The sequence below is a fragment of the Schistosoma haematobium genome, chromosome 1 (genome assembly GCF_000699445.3).
Source record: "Schistosoma haematobium chromosome 1, whole genome shotgun sequence".
In the NCBI taxonomy this organism is placed as follows: Eukaryota; Metazoa; Platyhelminthes; class Trematoda; order Strigeidida; family Schistosomatidae; genus Schistosoma; species Schistosoma haematobium.
In genome coordinates this window covers 45,504,781-45,527,688 of record NC_067196.1, presented here as the reverse complement: position 1 = coordinate 45,527,688, position 22,908 = coordinate 45,504,781, and the positions used below count along the sequence as shown (strand labels likewise).

The 22,908-nt window shown below is 33.8% G+C and overlaps 1 protein-coding gene across 2 annotated transcripts; it reads right to left on the bottom strand.

The window, feature by feature from the left end:
- Positions 1–1,704: 1,704 nt before the first annotated feature.
- Positions 1,705–13,972, bottom strand: NKB3_1 (putative sodium/potassium-transporting ATPase subunit beta-3). Of its 2 annotated transcripts, XM_051208810.1 has the most exons (6): positions 13,764–13,972; positions 13,584–13,727; positions 8,199–8,473; positions 7,723–7,794; positions 4,097–4,170; positions 1,705–2,964 (listed from the first exon to the last, which is right to left on the bottom strand). In XM_051208810.1, the coding sequence occupies exons 1-6, from the start codon at positions 13,861–13,863 to the stop codon at positions 2,772–2,774; spliced, it is 858 nt and encodes a 285-aa protein (XP_051074214.1). In that variant the 5' UTR covers positions 13,864–13,972; the 3' UTR covers positions 1,705–2,771. The 2 variants fall into 2 exon arrangements, with proteins under 2 accessions (XP_051074214.1, XP_051074215.1); XM_051208811.1 differs by lacking the exons at positions 1,705–2,964; positions 4,097–4,170 and adding an exon at positions 6,455–6,686 and having other exon boundaries at positions 13,764–13,918.
- Between the last annotated feature and the right edge of the window lie 8,936 nt (positions 13,973–22,908).

Sequence of the window (22,908 nt, the reverse complement as noted above, 5' to 3'; positions counted from 1 at the left end):
CCTATAGAAAAGAAATTTTTTGGGCTGGTAATTTAAATAATGAGTTAAATAACGAATTAACAGCTGAATAGCTATTTTATTATCTAAAACATAATTCGTAATAATTTAATTTTGTTGAAAATAGTATCATTTTTATCAACGCTTTCTCATGATGATATCTGAAACGCTCGATTGCGTGCTGAGACAGTTGAGCTACCTATTTTCCAGCTGTAAAAATATATAAATTAACCTATATTTATTGTAACATTGTACAATTAATACTGACAGTTCCTTACTGTAACAAAACTTATAGTATTAAATCAAGCTATTATTAATATTAGTGATAGTTCCGTTCTAATCAAATAATGAACTCAGGTAATTGACTTTTTATGTCTCTAAGTCTCCTATTTGAATCAATGAGTCAAATCGTGAATAGATGATTTATCAAAGAAGCAAAAGAACAATAGACTAAATTAACAAAGATCAGTTATAAAATCATTGAATCTATTCAACAGAACGCGACAAAACATTATATTCAAAAGAAACCGAAAAATAAAGGGAAGACCTGACAGCTTGTTGTGTAGAAAATGAAATTTAATGTCAAAAACAATAAATAACAGTGGTAAATAATAAAAATAACTGTTAAGATTGTAAATTATTTGTGCTATTTCCCTCCTAAAACAGTTGATAATACGTAACCAAAACATTTACCAACATTAGTACCTTTCCTCATCGATATCGGGTAGACCTTCTTTACAACTAGTGTGACATCCAGTTATTTTATTCGTTTCTCCTCGAATTCTTACTGTGTAGGTATTGCGTATTGATAAAGCATTTTTTCAGACCTATAGAGAGTTTTGTAGGTAATTGTTACACAGAGAGGACTTTTACATAATCCATCCCTATTCTCTCTAAATAACACAGATATGAGTTAGGGAGCCATTACCTTCATCCATAAATAACTTAAAGAGAGGTTAGGTAGTATCAGATAAGGATGCATTATTGTTAATCTGTTAAATCAGTGACTCATAAATTATGGGATTTGTAAATAATCCGATTTCGAGTTACTTTTAAATCCTAATGTTCATTCATCTCAAATGGAACTAACTTACATAAAATAACATTAAATAATAATAACCTATTTTTCACGATCTTAGCCACCAAAATCATACTTTAAATCTGAAAATAAGTGTAAAGTGAGACATAAGTTTTTGAACAATACTTAAATCCAACTATACAGTTGTCAATACCGTAGCTAAAACGCATAGGATTAGAGATAGTTGTTGTTGAGAATGTACCTCATATAATTTTTGAAATGGTCATTACAATTGTTCATCGCAGTAATTAATTTTGTATTAGTAGTAACAGTAGTAGTTGATACTATTCAGCTGAATCATTCAATATGTAATCAGTCAATAATCTATTTCATTAACTTAAGATAGATCGAAAACATTTCATAGAATATGACGGTATATGTTAATGTTAATAAAGTTTATTGATTATCTATGTTAAATAAGTAATAATCTAAACATATAAAGATTTGGATTAAATAAATGTGAAACAACAACCTACTGGATTTTATTACCAGACGGTTATTTAATTTTAAAAAATCTCCTTTTTTCAACTATGGACTGTACTATCAAATATGTTAAACATAGTAAATCTGTTTTTTTTATTTATTTATAAATATTTGATAAGATGACGAAAATGTATTCGCATTACTTAAAACTTTCACTTAAAATTAAGACAAGTAGTCAAATGACACAATTTGAAAATCCTAATTTTATTCCAAAATTGTAGTCATGCACACAAACACTATTTTACTTATATGAATAAAACTAACTTAATTTTTAAGATATTTTCAATTGAATTATATTCGTAAACAAAACGTTAAGAATCGTATATTATTAATATGAATAGTAAAAGTATAGGTAGTAGTATTAGTATTATTAGTAGTAATGATAGTACTAATAAAAATAGCGGTAGCAATAGTATTGGTTACAATATCAATATACTATTAAATATATATTTGTTTTACTGTAAATACATTTTGGCTACATCTACCAATAATCCATTATATACTTAATTAGCGAAAGTTTTCAGTAGTTGTATAACATGTATTACGTGTTATAGAAATATATTAAATCTAATAACAATAATGAAACTGATAATAAGGACACTAAATAGGTTCAAATTATAAAATGAATACATAAACTATTGAATAAGAATCTTCTTCCTTGTCATCATAATCTTTTTTTATTGTTACCTTCTATTGTTGTTGAGAAAATATTAAAGAAAGTAAAAAGACATAGAATAGGAAGAAAACTTAAAGAATGTTTCAGTCAGAAAATAATTAAAACGTAAGGCACCTGAAACTTAATTTTTGAAGAATTAATTAACCATAAGAAAAGTCAATTAAAGGTCTCAACTAGAAGTAACAGTATTAATGGTTGTAATGGTAACAATTGTAATAGTATAAATTAAACAATGTTTGATAATACAGTATAGTATAATTAATATGAATAATGAGCACTATGAATGACTGGCTTAATTGTAAATGGGAAGAGTAAGAAAAAAACCAAAAGACAGTACATTTTTTCAGACACAAGAAGTAAACTGAAGAATATCCTAAAGAGGCTAAATTAGATGTATTTGTGTTTTCTTAAGATAAAAAAATATTAAGGAACACATAAATTGAACACACATAAACGATATAATTATTTTCTTTTCTTAAATAGTAAAAACAGATTTTTTTTAAAAATGTTATGTTTTGCAAAAGATTAAAGAATAATTTATTTTCCTGAATCTTTGTCATCAACACAAACTTCAAAACCTGTTCCACCGATAGAATTTTTTAAACCAACCAAACGACATTCAACTAGGACAACAGTATTTCTTGTTATATTAGAGAGTTGTACAGCAACTAATGGTGCTTGATAATTATTCATTCTTAAATAGGGAAAATAATTGTTTGATATGACACCACTATAACAGAAGAAATTAAGAAAAAAAGAAATAATTGTAAAACTTTAATAATAAATTTTATTTTCGAGAACAATTACAAACTAATTAATAGAAAGAAATCAATTCATTAACCAATTGGAAACAATCGCTTATCAGCTGCTGATGATAATCATTTAAAATAGTTCACATTTCAGATTGGAATAGAATTAAGAATAAATCGATCATAATTTTAGTTAAATGAAACAAATTGGTTTCGAATTGATACATATCAAAGGAGAGTTATTTTTCATCTTACAGATGTAAAGGGAAAAAACTAATTAATCACTAATATGTTGAATAATAGTAAGCAATTGAAATGAAGTATGCACAAATATCACCTTTTTTTTCAAAACTAAGATCAAACAATCTGGCTATATCATTGTTTGATAATCTTAAGAAAATCAACTATATATCCTGTCAAACACAGATTCTCATGAATTTGAAATAAACAAGTGATCATAAAAACTATTGGCAAACAGTAAAGCATAAATCTAAGAATATTTAGTTGTATCCATGACTTTGTATTTAAGAAGAGGTAATATCGCATAGTTAATGAATTGTGAGTGAATTCAAACTACAGCATTCATCCATCTCTATGTTTATTTTGGGTGATGTATACTTGTTTAACAAGTTATTTATCTGGTAATTTTGGCATCTTTTAAACAAACGTTTTAATAAGTAGTATGGAGCTTGGTAAGATTGTTGAATTATACTAAGATCATGAATTAATCTGTGCTAGACAACTTAAAAAACAGAGAGCATTAAACAGCTGTTTCATTCTAGCATAAGACTCACCAGAAGTATTCATCTCTGACACCATTAGAAATCAAACCCAAAACCCTCGATTCTTCACACCACTGAGTTGGCACCCAGTGGTCCATATTTCCGACATAATTCCATATTATCGACATGCAAGTATAATTCACACTAATTATTTTTCTTCGATTGGATTAGTAACATTAGTCAAAACATACATACCAATCTGCACTAAAATGTTCTCCTTATATTGTCTCATTAATTATAGAAACACGTTGATAACTTCGCTTATGATTTGAAAGATTGAATTTTAAAAGCAATTGTATACGATTTAAATGTATAATACGTAAACACTTACTACTTCTTCCCATTTGGTGCTATGTGTTCTGGAAAGTATCTTACAATACCAAGGGATTCTTTATCGAATTCATTCTAAAACAGCAACATTGGCAAATCAATAAAAACTCTTCATAATATGGGACTAAACTGAAAAATATTATCCTTTTTAAAAAATATTATTAGTAGTGTCGCTAAAACGTACTGAACTAAGGTGATTTTTTATTTTTTTTTTGAGACTTTTATGTTCTTCATTAGTCAGTAAGCTGACTGTTGGGTGAAATTACTGACATGTGATTAAGAAAAAGTAATAATACTTAGTACGTACATCTTATTTATACGACTGATTGGTTTTTTTCAAAACTCCACGATTAGCTTTCAACCATAAGATTAATTTATTTCCTATGAATCAAGTCGTTTATGTCGATTTAGACTGATTATTCTCTAGGTTACCCACAACTAAGCAAAACATTTCATGGACTGTTACGGATACTCAATGGATTGTCTATGTACACACTCAGCAATATATATCAACGAGGCACTATTACAGAGTAACAATCAAACTCTACAACTGTGAACACAAACGTTTATTTGAGTAATCATATACCCCAAGGGTGTCTTCATCTGGTTCATCACTGATAACTTGATTTCCCTGTAAAGGTAACTTTGAATAGATGAAGGAGAAACTAGTTCACAATGGTTTACTCTGCAAATACGTCGCTGCACTGAAATGATGTTATGTCTTCTCTATGATGATGAAACAGACTATTTCTTGCCTAGATTATTGAATTAAACTACATACTAATCTTGTAAGAATAATAATATTTGTATAGAATGTTTTATTCTTTCTCACTACAAACTATGAAAGATGTGAGCAGTATTGGTTTTTTAAGTAGATTCGTAGGTAAATATTTTCAATAATTTTTCACTTAGAATGATGACAAACTCTATACGTAGGAAAATGATTTCTCCTGTATTCAGTACAATGGGTTTTGTGACTTTACAGTATGAAAACCAGTGAAATTTTTTATTCTGGACGGAAGTTTTATTATTTTTGTTTTCAACATTATGTCAAATTAAATTTACAAAAATTCACTTTTACATCGGTTTTCCAATTATTTGCCAGTTTTATTAACGTCTCTCTAAATATCGTTGTTTTTATTGCATATAGTTCTGTGATTCTGAAATATCTTCAGCTTGACTAATATCTGTCAGTTATTAAGTCACGACAATGATGTCTTGTTTGGACATCAGACGTTTTGCACTGAACAACATTAGTATGCACTGTGAATAATAGTATCAGAAACTATCCTCTTCACTGCATCATTTATCTATTCTATCATTTACAACATAACACTATGTATGCTGTCAAAACGATTGTTTAACATGATTTAAGCATACTTTAATTGACTTTAAACTGTTTCATTTATGTGCTGTGTTCCATTTGTATGGACAGATATAAGTAGTATGTAAAAGAAATTAAAGGTAGGATTCTTACGGACAGAAGAAGAAAATAAAGAGAAAAGAGAAGAGATCTGAAAACCATAGAAACAATAACAGAAATGAAAGAACAATGGATTTTATATAGGACAACTCAAGGAAGATGTGCAAATAATGTAACTCTTGTATTGTTTTCTTATTTTGAGTTTGATTTGTTGTTACTAAGTTCTCGTTCATTACACTTGCTCGAAGACTCAAAATTTTTGCTTAAGTAGAATTAACCATTTAGTCAATTGAATTTTCTCCTAGTGATTAATAAGAACACGTCCATTTAGCGAGCTTGTCTTTTTTGACTGGGTGTTGTAAAGATTGTAAAGTTTTAAATTCCATATCACAGACTGACTACAGTTAAACCACCATCGGAAACCAGGAGGAAATGAACATCTAATTTCTCTTATAATAAGACTCTACAACAGTATACAATCATAAATTTCACAAGGGATCGAATTAAGGACCTTCAGACTTAGCATCAAGCAATCATGTATTTTTCCCAGTGAATAACGTCAAGAAATAATTCCCGGATTTCTGGTGAGGAGTCATGGCCAGTGGGATTTCGTCATGATCAAACTGAAACAAGTTTCACCAATGAGAGCGGATGGTGAGTATGTAACATCCCAAATCAACTGAATTCAGAAATGTAAACCATAATATGGGAACTCTGTGGTCTGAAGGTAAAGCGCTCACCGTAATGCTTAAAAGTTTTGTGGATCATCCTTGGTGGGGTCGTCAATATCTAGTTCAGAAACATCATATTGCGGGATGAAATAACTGTGTTCATATTTCCTGGTTTTCAATGATTTTCTAATCAAATTCAATCTGTTATGTGAAATTTTAAGTAAATAATTTTCTTGAGAAGTTATCTATGTGATAAAAGAAATCAGCTCTAAAATTTTTATAATCTTTGAAATTTTAAGTTTCATAAACATATAATTAGTAATGGATTACAATTGTCTTCTGGGAATAAATTTCTTTTTGGGCATAACGTAAAAATCACAAGCTATAAATATTAAAACGACAGGTAATCCTGATGGAATCTCAGTTAGTGAACAACATTACAGGGATATATTTGGCTTGTTATACAGCACAAATCATCTGCAGGTAACATCACAACACTGTAAGAGCATAAAAATATCATACTTTAACTTAAAATCAAATGAGATCATGAACGAAATCTCGTAATTATTTTCAAATAATAAAGAAGCCTTATTTCGTTAAAGATACACTAATCAAAGCAACCAGGTTAAAAATTCCAATCTGTTCGAAGTACTGAGGCATAATATATTTAGTCTGTTTTATTCTGCTTGCCAGATCGATTCGAAGTGAGCCAAATTATTCACATTAACAAATCCAAGTACTCCTTCCTGCAACCATCATTCATGCTGATACTGAACACATGATTGGTATAAATACCAGGTGTCTAGTGATAAGTCTTTTTACGTTTCACTCTCAGGCTCTGATATAATGAAAGTGAAACTCTTGAAAATGGTCACGGATTATTGGGTACCCTGCCTAATGTCAGTAGACTTGTTGCATTCTAAAGATCCATAATTTGTTCTTTTTAATAACTCATAGGATAAGTTCATAAATGAGCTGCCTTCATCTATTACCATTATTATTATTATTATTATTATTATTATTGAGAATTATTATTATTGAGAAGAGATAATGAATTTTGAATAAGGTGGATCACAAGCTGTAAAAAATTGTTCACTTCTTTATATTCATCATATATTTAATAATCTTTACGGTCAGTTATTCATAGACTTATTAAGCATGTTAACTGTAACCTGATTTAAGCTAATTTAAGCATCAGATATTTTTGGAGGATGATATTTTATAAGTAGCAATGTTAGAATGTCCATTGTAATGAAGAGTACTTAATACAATTATTGCTATATATATATATATATATATATATATATATATATATATATATATATATATACAACCATCAGTACCCAGAACTTTGCTTGAAAGTTATAGTAATCTATTATTAATATAAATATGACCATAAGAATTCCGTATAAAATATTCTTATCCCAACAACTTGACATGTAGTATGGTTATATTATTACTAGAACATTTTAGTATTCCCCTAGTTGATATGATATATTAAGGAAGGGTGTAAAAAAAGTTAGTATCACTTACTGTACCTCCACATTCGATAGCAGGTGATGGAATCGATTTAGGATCTTCCAAATCAGGTAACCAACCGTAGATCTAAAGTATAAACAGAGTTATACAAAGACATATTTGCTTAGTAGAGTGTAACTGAAAACATGTTAAATTGGTTTACCTAATATACAGAGAGATTGTTGATTATGATTTAAAGGTGCTTGGTTAAAGATTAGTTCCTCAACCTTAATGAATCTTTTGTAATGAAGAAAATGAAAGTAGAATATATCGGTTATTCATATAATGGTAAAGTAAACTAGGTATATCTGACTAATCAAAACAACTCATACTTTCCTTTTTTGACTAGAAATAGCTTAAAATTTATGAATACCAACGACAGATAAATCACACATCATGCCATTTATGGGTAAGAATGTGTAACTATAATATGAAATTCCATAAATACATCTGATATATTTGTGAAAGACGTGAAGGACATCTAAACATACTCGATTTATTTTCAAATAAAGACATAGTTTTCCCTCCAATATAGTTTTCTCAGTTGACTGACATTCACCCAAAACACTGAGATCAAAGCTGCAGGGGACATCTGGATTCTGTGGATGCAAACCAGGTCCGCTGCACTCTTCATTTACACCTTTCGAGCCATATTTACTAAACAGTTCATTCACTTTATTAATATACGGTTGGTTGATTGTGGATTGGAAAGTTGCAACATGGATAAACGTATTAAAAGTGTTTGGTCTTGCAGCAAGTTCTATTCCTAGACAAAAGAAAAACGATGCCAAGAAATGAAATGAAATTTGAACTAGTTATCCTTTAGTTATTACGTGAAATTATTGATATATTCAGACACAATGTTAGATTGAGCTTCCTTCACATAACTCGGCTAACTAACTTCAAATAGGTTGAAGTTTGATTTTTTTTATATTTTAAATGGTGTGTTAGGAGATCTGGCCATTCTTGATAGCTATATGGCTTTAATTTGGAGATGCTAACAGTTTAATACGTAAACGTAGGATATAAAAACTGATTTCTAAGCTATAAAAATCTATCATCATAAACATGAACATCGAAACTGAAAAAAATAGACTAGAGGATATATGGTTTTCTTTTCAGTTCAATAATAACATGAGTTTTCTAAAATGCCCTTTATCCATTGTGAGAAACTGCCAAGAGTTGGTAAAGGGAAAAAATAATGCCATTCCCAATCATATCTTTTTTAACCATTATGAATCCTCAGCATTTAAAGCTTTTGTGAGATTTAACCACATGTTTCAATAAAAGGTTTTCTAAAATCATCTAAAACGTTCATTACAAGAGTGATGAAAGATAATATTGCTAATCTTAAGTGAACTTTACACAGAAATACACCGGTACTTCTCTAAAGTTATAAAGCAATTTGTACATTAGTTTATTTAAAAGCCTGGCTTAACAACTACAAGAATAATTCTCCAACGTCAAACTCCTTAAACTAAAAATCTAATATCATTGTACCGTGCATCTGGCTTTAAAAATCACATAGTAAACACGCATATCTGGCTTTTAGTGAGAAAAATAAAAGCACATTATGAAATTATTAGCTTCAAAAAGAAATATGCTTGACATCGTGAACGAAGTTAGTTTTAATGGAACCACTTTAAGACACTTCGTTATTCCTTTTATTTTGAAAATTCATATGAATAATCACCAATTGATGGGAACAATGAAAAACTTTTAGGCCGTAGGCCGAGGTATTGTTTAATGGTTTATAGAGAGAGTGGTAACTGCTAACACACATTTTACTTCATATATGTTAACTGTCTGAATCTTTTTTTTTATATTTTCAGGATTGCAACTGATCAGTCTTTTTCGGCGTATATGAATCTTGTGCGGATTGCCCTGATACTGTAATTAAGTCTGTCCTTGCTTGAAACAAATTTTACTCGTCTCTTTAATTCATAAAGGATACCTCGTCCATGCTGAAACCAGCTTAAAGACACAAACACATTTTGTGTCTCACTTTTATTGATTATTTTGAATAAATGTTCTTAAACCTCCTTTTATACGTTTCTGCATTTCAGATGGTTTGGACATAGTTCAGCGTTTAGTTTCGACTATTTCGCTGCTTATTTGAATCCTATCTAATTAATATGGTAAGCTTAGACACGTTTAATTGTTTTATCTAATGAGGAAAGTAATATTTGTGAACTAATAAAAATGCAAGACTTCCAGTTTGAAAAATATTTTTCCAACCATATAATGCAGTTTGCTTACAAATGATTTATGAAACAACATCCTGTATCAATTCATTAAATATGTGCAGATTATTCAAGTAACTTACAGTAATAAGGTAGACTGGTGTTTACATGCATTCTGAAGCCTATTTGTTTAAGCACGTCTTGTGCAAGTCAGTAACCCTATGTTAATGTATTTTTCACCGTCTAGGGAAACGAAACAACATGACTTAAGATTTACTAAAAATGGTGGTTTTATATGTTTAATATCACTATACTCATCGCAATATTTTAAATACTCATTTCAATAAGTGTTCTGATATTCCACGTTAACCAATGAAGAAAATCGCCCAACAATCTTTTTCAATAGATCTTTTATCATGTATTTAAAAGAGAACCAAAGTTGCTCCATTATCGAAATGAGTGTCTGATGAAACGATGGTGAATTTTGACCCGTAAAAAATTATTGAAGTCATTAAAAAACTACAATCATTCATACTTGGATCTCAGTGGGGAATTATAATGATCCAAATCGATCTGGTTAAACTTCTAAACGATTAATAAGAATCTTGCAGTTATGTTACATCAAAGTAGGTTGCGACAGTTAAGAAAAAGATGAAAGATATAGTTAATGCCGATTTCTAAGCTAAATGTAAAGATCGACTTTGTTTCTAGACCTATGCTACTAAAACTTAAGTCAGCTGGAACACCAAGATAAAATAACGATATGACAGAGTTTTAACACTTTGAAAATGCATGACTAATCTTATATATAGAAAGATGTTCTGTCACTTACGTACCAGGGTTATTATGGCTAAAGAGATTGTCGTATCCTTACTTTATTCTCTTAAAAAATCACATTTTCTTCTACTAATGTTACTTTCCTCAATTATTTAGATATTACTGGTTCATGAAACATCGTTTATCTCTTCTGGCTAGTTTGAAATTATTGAGCTTCTAGTGTACGTTAAACGATCTTACACTCGATGATTTTAATCTTTAAACCACCACTTTTAGCTTAAGAAGCAGAACGGATCCCATCACAACATCAACATTTTATGAGGTGCACACTGCTGACAATATTACTAAAAAGCTATATCGAATAATACCCATTTTGATATATATTTCTATCCCAATATTGCCTAGTTATCTTATATTTTGTTAATATTAAGGAACGTTTTTCTTTCAATATGCTGTACAAAGACTTGACATGTTCTCAAATTCTTGTGAGCCATCTACTATCCTATATTTTTTTCGTTATTCTTTCCTGAACTTTTGAAAAAGGGAAACGCTAGGTTATTTAGCGTCTTTGAAACTGCTAGTAGCGCTAATAGTGTATATATTGAATATGTTACAAAAATAGGTAAAAGTAACAATCTAAAACCTTGTGAATAATTAGCAAAAGTTATTTTATCAAATATAAATCATATGACTTATAATTTCTCCTTTTTTGTTAAAATAACATGTCTGTAAACTAGAGTCCACGTCCGTGCAAAGAAGCACAGATCTCCAAAACTTTTCTACTTGTCAATCATTTTGAGTTCCAGGGTATACAACTGTTAATAGTTCCTAAAAATATTTTTAAAAATGTTTGGTTCCTCCTGTTCTGAGATTTAAATAATTAAAAAGAGAGGCTTAAAAGCATTTCCCATAGAGGATCTTTTACCAGAGCACAATATTAAATTGGGTTATTTTTACTGTATAGTGTAGAATGTTTTGAAGGAAGTACAATCTTTCCTATTTTTTCTATCTAAAAGCTTATACGTTTTATAAAAAAACAGATGTATTATCAGTGAACCAAGCTTTTACAAAATAATTGTATTTGCAATCTAATTCATTTTTTTATTGCAAGTTTCCCTTCAGAAGGCTACTATGATGGTTTCTTTTGCATTGGGTAATTATATCGTTTGACTTGAATTACTAAACTAAAAACATGTAAACAGCTTTTTGATTAACTTCGATATTCCATCATATTGTTAGTATTGCCAGCCATGTTATTCATCGCACCTGTTGCAGGCTTGCTCTAATTATTTACACGCGACTGTTGATAGCGAGTATCGTGTACCATCATAGTATGGAGTGCTATTTTGCGTTCATGTAACATTAACTACTCTGAACCTCATCTCATTCATCAGTGGCTGCTACTACCTTCGTGCTCACACAAAGATTTACTTGTTTTCAAAAGCTGCCTCGTTTGCAGCTATTTATACACATTCTGTACATGTTTTATGGTTTTCATACCATATGTTGCTGTCAACACTATTATTTGCTCTAAATACATCTGCTAAAGATGTCTTCTAAAATTAAAAAAGAAAGATAAAAATTCCTACGTTTGTACAATTTTAAAATCAGCATATGTGATCGTGTAATAATGCCCTAACATAACAACCGGAGCTTATGACTAGAAAAACTGGCAAAGTTAAAATTATTCTGAAAAAAATTTGGCGGTTTTCATATCAGATTGAAATAGTATTCATATAAGATGTAAGCAAATATTAAACTGAATATAATGCGAGAAAAACTAACCATAAACTTCTCACTGTTTAACCTAAAAGGTTATGCTAGGTACTATACATTAACTAACCAGTGTATAATAAAGTAACAGTTTTTTCTTCTAAAAGGCACTTTTGTCTAGACCTCCACTCTGAAGCAACCATGCCCTAACAATGCAAATAACTGTACATTACTTTGGAAATCGATATTGCCTGTCAATTGGCGGTTACAACGAATCATTTTACATAGTATTAATTAATGTTTCATGCTAACTACCACAAATGAATCCAAGACAAAAGTTTTTCAAACCACCACTTAGTAATGACACATTAAAATATAGAGGATGTTTGCGTTTATCATATTTTTATGCATGACAGATAAGAATAAAAATAAGTCACTGAGTATCTTAGATCTCCGTGGTATTTCCTCAGCATTGTTACTAAAATTGGCAAGCGTTTTGGGCAGTCTTTCGGAAAGAGTACTTCTTTAGGTATTGGGTTGAAGTACTTAACATTCCAAAATAATTTGACATGGAAATCTTTATTTAATTTTTTACGCACGGCCTAGAGGTTTCATTTGTTTTATCACAGTTCCAGGAAACTTTCATCATTTAATCTGATCGAAACTAGAATAATTTCTTTCATTTTAAAGTGCGTTGTTTATAATGTATGATTTTTTAATATCCCTTGATATCGTGACGTTAAATGAGATGACAGAAGAAGTAATAGTTTGATGCTATGAATATATAAATGCAATTATTATGTCTGACTGTTGTAGCATCACGATATCTGGTACATGTCATCGCCAGGGTCATAAACTAAATACTTATAATTCTGCATGATCTATGATCAGCCAAATTCAGTGTTACATTAAAAAAGAATGGCAAACTATTACCGTTATTGAGGCGCTCGGTTTTGTGCTAAAACAACGGAAGACGTTTTAGAAAGATGTAAGGGAACGCTGAAAAGCACCTTCCCTTGTATTCTTGAGAAAAATAAAATATTAAAACACATTTTATACTATGTAAATAATGGTGGGTGTTTGAAGATTTTGATGGATTAAATATCTCTAAATTTTTGAGCAGCAACAACAATATGAATAGGTCATGAATCACATTACAATCACATATGTGATATTTAGGAAACAAGTAAATAATTCACGAACCTGGCTGAAATCTCAAAATGCTTTGTTCCCCAGTGAGTGTTGGAACTGTTTTACTGACGTATCCATACAGAAAAACTGATAGCATACCGACGAAGAATAAAGCCAAGAATGTGTATGCCACGACGTAAAATATGAAAATCAAAACTGAAGTATTTTATAGTACAAAGACCGAACACAAACCCCATTCTCTGCAAGTCCTCCCTAAAATTTCATGTTTTTCTGGATTATAGAGAGTCCTTTTAAACCTGGTGAAACGACTCTGTTGAACAGCTTTCTTCATTTTGTATGACGACAAGCTAATGCTGTCTTCAAATTACCGCTACAACAGTCAAGGTATTGGATAGTAGCTTAACTGTGACTGGTAAAAACAAATGACCTAACAAAGAAGACTTAAGTAAAATAGACATCATTGATAAAAACATGTAGTGTATACTCAGAGTATCTTTGTTCGACTGTATAATAAAAGCAGTCTTTTGTCAGTGAGCGGTCGAAAAAAAAGAATTCAATTTTTAGTTCCAGGCGCTCACAGAATGTCCACGGACGTATATTAAATTATCTGTGTAAAAAATTTTCAGCAATTGATTCTTAGAATATTTAAATAATCTTAACAGTGACAGCTATATGGTAAGAATATTCAATCAACAGATGAATATCAGGGTTAGTGTGATTTGATAAGCTTTTGAAAATCTTGAAATGAAGACCACATCAGCTAATCTGTAATCGAGCGAAATTCTTCCTATTCTCCCTATTTCTGTGCACTCCATGATCTAAGTCCAACAACTGTCACATTGAACACCTGCGTGGGTTGTGTAGCAGTAAATAAATCCCTAAGGTAAATAGTTCTGTAAGGCTTCAACACTTGATGCTGACCTTGTTAGTTTTGCTGTACTCACCCAGAAGTGAGCTTCCTGTCATGCGTCTCCACCGGATCACGAGTGATTATGCCATGCTAGGCATCTCCTACAACCGCTAGCTAGCTCAGCCCAAACTCTTCTCGAGATACCGATGGCCTTTCAAATATAACTTCGAAACTTTTCACCTATGACTTCTGATTTCGCCGGGTTGGCATCATTGGATTATAAAAGTGTTACTGATAAAGGTATGGTCAAACTTTGAATACTTGTGGCAACTTTACTTGCAACTGGAATACTTACAAGAATACCCGAAAAATATAAAACAATGAAGAAAGCTTTATACTTTTTATAAACGTCAATGCATATCCGTACTTAGTATTTGAGTGAGTAACGCGTTTGGATTTAAGGCTATAGGTGGTACATTTGAATTTAAATACGTACATGACCGTTGTCCGACTAATGATAGTACTGAATCAGTCCACTGGGCACCAAATGTAGACCGGTTAGTTCCGCTCTTTGATGTCTACAATAGAAATTTACAAGTTATTGCAAAACAACTGGTACACAATTTTATCTCGCCAAAAATCTCACTTTATACACTACTTATCAGCGATGTGGCTACCAACATGTGTTTATAAGACGAAATCCTCGGTTGAGACGCAGTTTCAGAACACGTTCAAAACTGACATCCCTCCAAGCCTGGATCGATGAATAACGCAATCGAAGCTGAAGTAAATGAATAGCCACGGAATTATTTGTAAATTCAGATACACACTGTTAAGAATAGTATCCGTTGCATAACTGTGGAAGTGACATTTTACTATGGTTTTGTAACGGCATAGGTTGATTGGTTAAGTGTTTACCTCAAACAACTAAGCATATATCAAAACAGTAGAGTTCAAGTATTCATTCACTTCCTTATTTTGTATAGGCATTATATTCCCTATTACCTTATATTGAATGTTGAGAGGCTTTGTTTGTCTGAACAGGTAATCCCACGCTTCACTGTGACTGCTTACTTTAGTTACGTACGCCTGTTACTCCTCGTGAAGGAGCATAGGCCGCTCACCCCCATTCTCCATCCAACCCTGTCCTGGGCAATCCTTTCCAGCTCCTTCCAGTTCATATTCATTCTTTTCATATCTACTTCTATTATCCGACGTAATGTGTTCTTTGGCCTTCCTCTTTTCCGCTTCTCTTCAGGATTCCAAGTCACGGCTTGCCTAGTGATGCAGTTTGATGATTTGCGTGATGTATGTCCTATCCATTTCCATCGTCTTTTCCTAATTTCTTCGTCAGCTGGAAGCTGGTTTGTTCTCTCCCACGAAAGGCTGTTGCTGATGGTATCCGGCCAATGGATGTTGAGTATCTTGCGTAGACAGCTATTTATAAATACTTGTATCTTCTTGATGGTGGTTGTTGTAGTTCTTCAAGTTTAAGCTACGTACAGTAGAACTGGCCTGACGTTGGTATTGAAGATTCTCACTTTGATATTGGTTGAAAGTTGTTTTGAGTGCCATATGTTCTTCAATTGTAGGAATGCGACCCTTGCTTTGCCAATCCCTGCCTTTACGTCTGCATCTGAGCCTTCTTGTTCATCGATGATGCTTCCCAGATATATGAAGGATTCCACATCTTCCAGAGTTTCGCCATCAAGAGTGATTGGGTTGCTGTTCTCCGCTTTGAATTTGAGGACCTTGGTTTTCCCTTTGTGTATGCTGAGGCCTACTGATGCAGAGACTGCTGCTACACTGGCTGTCTTCATCTGCATCTGTTCGTGTGTATGCGATAGGAGAGCTAGGTCATCTGCGAAGTCCAAATCATCTAACTGATTCTGAGCTGTTCCATTGTATTCCGTGTTTTCCTTCAGATGTCGAGGTCCTCATAATCCAGTCGACCACCAGAAGAAGGAGGAAGGGAGTGAGTAAACAGCCTTGTCTGACTCCGGTCCTTACTTGGTATGTATCTTTCAGCTGTCCTTCATGCACTACTTTGTATTGTAGTCCGTCGTATGAGTTCCGGATAATATTGACAATCTTCTCATAAACTCCTTAGTGTCGAAGAAGTTTCCATAACGTCCTCCTATCTACACTGTCAAATGTTTTTTTATAATCAATGAAGTTGATGTACAGTGACGAATTCCACTCAACTGATTGTTCGACGATGATCCGTAGTGTTGTAATTTGGTCTGTGCACGACCGATCCTTACGGAATCCAGCTTGTTGATCTCGAAGTTGGGCGTCTACTGAATCCTTCATCCGGTTCAGCAACAATCTGTTGAAGACTTTCCCTGGTATTGACAGTAGTGTAATGCGTCTGTAGTTTTCACATTTGCTAAGATCTCCTTTCTTTGGAATCTTGACGAGGTGCCCTTCTTTCCAGTCCATCGGCAATTGTTCATCCTCCCAAATCTTTTTGAATAGAAGGCGAAGTATGTTTGTAGTTACTTCGATGTCTGACTTCAGTGCTTCAGCTGGTATGTTGTCGGGTCCCGCTGCTTTCCTGTTCTTGATTTGTCTGACGGCCATTCTGATTTCTTCCTTCGTTGGTGGATTGACATCTATAGGAAGATCTGTGTGTGCTGCTTCGATGTCCGGTGGATTCATTGGAGCCAGCCTATTCAGGAGTTCCTCGAAGTATTCTACCCATCGGTTCCGCTGTCGTTGAATTTCAGTGATCGACTTGCCTTCTTTGTCTTCGACCGGTCTCTCTGGTTTACTGTATTTCCCTGCTAGTTTCTTCGTCGTATCGTTAAGCTGTTTCATATCTCCTTCTCTAGCAGCTTTTTCTGCCGTCGTTGCTAGTTCTTCCACGTATTTCTTCTTGTCGGCTCTAATGCTCCTCTTCACTTGTTTGTTCGCTCCTGTGTATTCAGCTTGTGCTTGAACATTCTCTGCTCGTGTTCGGTTGTTGTTAATTGTTGCCTTCTTGTTCTTCCTTTCTTTGATGTTGTCTAGAGTTTCTTTAGAGATCCACTCCTTATGATGGTGTTTCTTAAGGCCCATAACCTCTAGACACGTTGAAGTTAATGCTTCCTTGATGCCTTTCTAGTTGTCTTCCATAGTAGCTTCTTCTTCCTTCAGTAGATCTTGTAAGGCTTGGAACCTGTTGTTGAGAGCTATCTCGAATTCATTGAGTTTTATCAGTATCTCGAAGGAAGGGCTTATTGAACCTTTGTATTGCTGTTTGTCCACTTGTCCAGTTTTTCTTTAGCTTCAGTTTTAAATTGGCTACAACTAGGTGGTGATCTGAAGCTATGTCAGCACCTCTCCTGGTTCTCACATCTTCCATTGTCCTTCGGAATTTTTTGTTGATGCAAATATGATCTATCTGTGACTGAGCGAAGATCTAAATAAAGACTTATTCAATACTAGCCTGGTTTCTTCTGTCAATAGCACAACGGTTACCTAAAAGCAAGAAACTACTAAGCCCTGTGAATTACAAGTTTGATTCCATTTTTTACTATTAAATTTACTTTTTTCACGTAGTCGTGAAAGTAGACTTTCTGATTATTCGTAACAAAAGTTTGATGCATATATATATATATATTTATTTATGCATAATGTATTATTTATCTAAAGATATTTGTGTTGTGGTAACCATTTTCCATGCTAATTTTATTACTATATTGGTCCTAATCATCACATCAGACTCAATGCAAACGAAAAGCCTGAAGGACTTGTTACCAGGGGAGATGGACACTGCCTCCAGGTTTTCCAAGGTGGTCTAGCTTCAGATGACTCATGATCACATCTGTTGAAATTACTGTAAGATCCATTTTTAATGTCGTTTGTGTGAAAATCCTTCCATGTATACACTTGCAGTTTGTTTCTATTGATTCCTTTAGTTGTACATTTTGTCGGTTTTTTTGATTCCATTTGAATTGGTAGTTTTTGTATTTTATCATAGTTTTTATTCTCTTACGCCTTCACTAAGTTTCCATGTTTACTCCTGAACTGCATTTATGTTGTTTTACTTGATACTTAGTCTTGGGGGCAGCCATATTGGTTTGTTCCTCATTTTGATTGTGTTACTTGTATTGACTGGAATTGTGCATTTTTTGATTGTGAATTGTAGCACTCTTCCAGAATTGGAAACGCTTTATGTCATAAATCAACCAAATATTATCTTTTGAACGAATCTGTGCGTGGTCTATCCAGATAGGATAGAACAGCATTTGTTTGTTGCGATTGGTAATTTTCTGTCATCCTTTGTCAACTTCCTTATTTATTGTAATTTAGATTTGAGTAATTGAACAATTATTGGTTGGACAGCTGAGTGATCATATTTGTTTAGGTAACAATGTACATTTAAATTTATGATGAATTTTAGAACCATCATTTTACCCAATTACTTTGTTTTGGTTTCAACCGGGCAAGGGCGCGTACGTAATCCACCTAGACAGCAATTCTTCAGTCCAAACCTTAGTTTGGATCTTACAGACACTGTTATGACTACAAAATTCCGACTTCCAGAATTCGGTCGTAGTGACCCTGAGTTGTGGTTTGCTCAAATAGAGCATTATTTCACGAGATATAATATCAAATCTAAAGGAATTAGCTATATAGACTCATGTTCTATTGAGATTTAGATGGTGGTTGGAGGTAGTCAACAGGAAACCCTGGACCCGAGTTTCGTGCTACTTGGCACTCGTCAGCAAGGTGTACCTGTAATCCTGAGGGAACTGATGCTCCCTGGCGGATTCGATCTCGTGTCACCCAGCTTCACAGTCAGAGACGTTACCACTGAGCTATCCGAGCCGTGACTAACCTCCTGTAGGACTGAGATGTAATCACAATTGATTGATCACTGGGTGGTGATCAATGTCATGCTTGTCTAGTCCTTATTAGTGCAGATCGAATGCTACCGATCATGTGTCGAGTCACCTAGACTGTTGGCCACATTGCAACATGATCGATAGCATTCGATCTGCACTAATAAGGACCAGACAAGCATGACATTGATCACCACCCAGTGATCAATCAATTGTGACTCATGTTCTATCCTCCCTCCTTCAGCCGCCAAAGATGTCCGTGACTCGATTTTAAACCCACCACCACCACAACCGTACACCATCCTAAGAAGAGTGATAATGAACCGTTTATCATTATCAGACAGTCAAAGAATCCAAAGGCTTTTCTAAGGACATACATAAGGTGACAGGTCGCCGTCACAGGCTTTGCGTCACCTCCAAGTCTTAGTGAGTGATAACACAGTGGGTGAGACAGTCCTAAAGCAAGGAGAGATATAAGCCGTCCCATGCTACGTTCAACACTGTTTGGATGCACAAGATCCCGAAACCTCCTTATCTCGTTTAGCGCGTTTAGCCGAAAGAATAACGGAAAGAGGTTCTCCAACTGTATCACGCACGATATATCACACACAAAAAGAAGGACCAGCAAAAAACCCAGTCATAGAAGAACTAATTGCTGGTATTTATTGTCTCATTGAGGCTGTTGCCAGAATGCAAAGGAGTCATAGAAACAGGAGCAGGTCACCAAAATGACCAAGACCCAAGACACAATGCTGGTTAAAAATGTCCAGACGATCTGGGCAGTTCTGTTGGTATCATTGGAAGTTCGGTGTCAACTCAACCAAGTGCATGCAGCCATGCGCCTGGCCTAAATAGAATCTCAAGAATACGGAAAACGGAAAACCCCTCCCCAGGTCGCGACGACTGAGGAGGAGTGCCTAAACAGTCGCTTGTTTTATGTTAGAGACAGGAACTCTGGCTTGAACTTCTTGGTATATACTGACTTTGCTTTTAGTGTCACCCCTCGAAATAAAACTGAGCTGGGTAGAGATACATCACTAGTTACACTTCAAGATGCCAATAAAACTGAAATCGCGACATTTGGGCGGAAGACTTTAACACTGGACTTGGGGTTCAAGAGGCAATTCCCCTGGGTTTCCACTGTGACCGATTTAGATCTGGGAATACTGGAGGTAGACTTTCTAGAGACATACAAATTTCTAGTTGACACCATAAAACGACGCTTAACGCTGAAAGAAACTTCGAATTACAAAAAAGGCAAAGAAAGTCACATCACATCTCTCGACTTGATACAAACTCCTCCGGTAACAACAGCGAAATCCCAAGATATACTAGCAGAATTTTTTGCTTAACTAGACCAAACCCGCAGCCTTCTGAAGGCAAACTAAAAGCAAGTCATACGATGAAAACCGAAGGTGCACCTGTGTTTGCAAGACCCAGGAGACTAGCACCATATAAGCTCAAAATCGCTAGAGCTGAATTTGACTACATGTGTACTATCTGTCCCTCTGATGGTCAATGGGCATCCCCTTTGCATATAGTCCCAAAGAAGAATGGTGACTGGCGACTGTGTGGGGACTTCAGAGCCCTCAACCGTCAAACCGTACCAGATAGGTACCCATTACCGCATATCCAAGATTTCGCCAACGGTTTACAGAGTATGAAAATATTTACTAAAATTGACTTAGTCAGGGCATATCACAATACCCTGGTAGCTGATGAAGCTGTCCCCAAGACAATTATTACTATAACTTTTGGCTTGTTCGAGTTTGTTCGTATGCCATTTGGCTTATTCAATACTAGTCTGGTTTCTTCTGTCAATAGCACGATGGTTACCTAAAGGCACGAAAGTTGTACTGCAACTGCTTAGCACAAGCAGTCATACCAAGTCATTTCTCCCCCGTCTGTTCACCAGTTTCCCATGGCCAGCCAAAGTTCAGAGAAAAAATGGAAACTGTACTAAAAAGCGTCGTATATTTTAGACAAAATTTTAAAAAGTATGAATTATCACCACTAAATATTTCTGGTAAATAGTTTGCAGTGGTTTAAAATCTACTTACGATAACTAGCTTTTGTTTACGAACATCTCACATGACTTTGCTCTCCTATCTCACATAGCCAAACGTCAGGTCAGAATAGTCAGTGTGTCAGAATCCTCTTCAGCAGTATGCCTCAACATATACAGGGGGAAGATGCAGGCCCCTGAAATTCAATTCGGCGAACACTAACCCAATCACATTTTATGGAGAGGCTCTAGGAGATGTGGAAAGTTTTACGTACCTGGGCAGCATCATCAATAAACAAAGAGAATCTCATCAACATATCAAGGCACATATTGATACAGCAACTGCAGTATTCTCACAATTGAAGTTCATATATAACTCAAAACAACCTTCAACCTACATCAAAGTCAAATACTGTTTTTAGCACTATATTTTATAATCACACATAATCTCATACTTTCAGCTCCCTTCTGAATCCCCTCCACTTGTCTATTGTATGTCCATTCATACCTTGTTTACACTTATTTTCCTTTACCTATTAAAATGCTCTTGCTTAACAAATACCTTAATTAAAGAAAATTAGACCGAAAAATCATACCTTAAACATTCCTTCATGAATATTGGCTACTCTGCCTCTCGTCCTTTCTTTTACTTGCTCCCTCATTCAGCCCCCTTGAGATATGAAACGGGTGACTTCATCCTGCACCATCCTTAAAGCCTTAGATATTCCAAAGGGACATAACATTGCGGTTTCTAGGAGCTCCCACCTTCAATGGACCTATTCTTGACCACCAGTTGCGCATTTGCAACGCAACTTTCATGAAGCGCGCCAACCGTGATACTGACTAAAACCATCTACATTCATACCTTTTAAATTATCAACCCAGCTAAGTAACTTACTACAGTGGGTATTGTATCATTTGTAACAATTTGATCTTGCCTGTAAACTGGCATGCCTCATGTAACAAAGTGTTATTTGAGAATAAATTATTATTATTATTTTAAAATCATCAGTACAAACCTCAAGACAGTTGTATCATGCGGGACTGAAACCTGAAAAGCTACTACAACCATTATCGAAAAGGAACAGGTGTTTATAAGAAGATCCTTGCTTAGGATACTATAGGTTGTTTGGTCAGATATTTGACTATCCTTTGCACTTAATTGAGACTTTCATAGCATCACTCCAAACTATGACTGCACAAACGCTTATCTCTACGTCATATCTTACTGCAATTATCAGTTATTTTTCTCATTTTTTATTTCATTTTCGTTACTAATTTGGCGATAAATACATAGTCGTGTTCATAAACACGATTATTTAAATATATGCGTATTTCATGTCTCCTTTATTTCTATTCCCTCAGTTTTCCCCCCTTCTTTTTTTAAAGTCAATTCAATATTCCTCTCAATTACACAGAACCTGATTTATTATTGTCATTATTCTGTTATCATTATTATCATTTTTTTCTCTTTCCCAAATATGGCAAATATAATGCTAGTATTATTGAAACTTATGTATGGCATTCTTCAAGAAAACCGAAATGGTTTTATTCACGACACTTACGTAATCATAAGATGTCTGTGAATAATAATAATGACATTACTTTGAAGAGGAAAAGAAGATAAGAACAACCTACATACTGAAGTCAGGCACTTGCGATCGAACTAAAAGTTACTGCTACGCTTAGATA

Bases quoted from the DNA above. Each gene is read 5' to 3' on its own strand.
- NKB3_1 (XM_051208810.1), bottom strand. From the start codon at position 13,863: ATGAAGAAAGCTGTTCAACAGAGTCGTTTCACCAGGTTTAAAAGGACT. The intron at 7,795-8,198 runs GTATGTTTAGAT...TTTATACTTTAG, and splicing joins TTTATTTGAAAATAAATCGA to ATCTACGGTTGGTTACCTGA. The intron at 2,965-4,096 runs GTAAGTGTTTAC...CTTCTGTTATAG, and splicing joins GCACCAAATGGGAAGAAGTA to TGGTGTCATATCAAACAATT.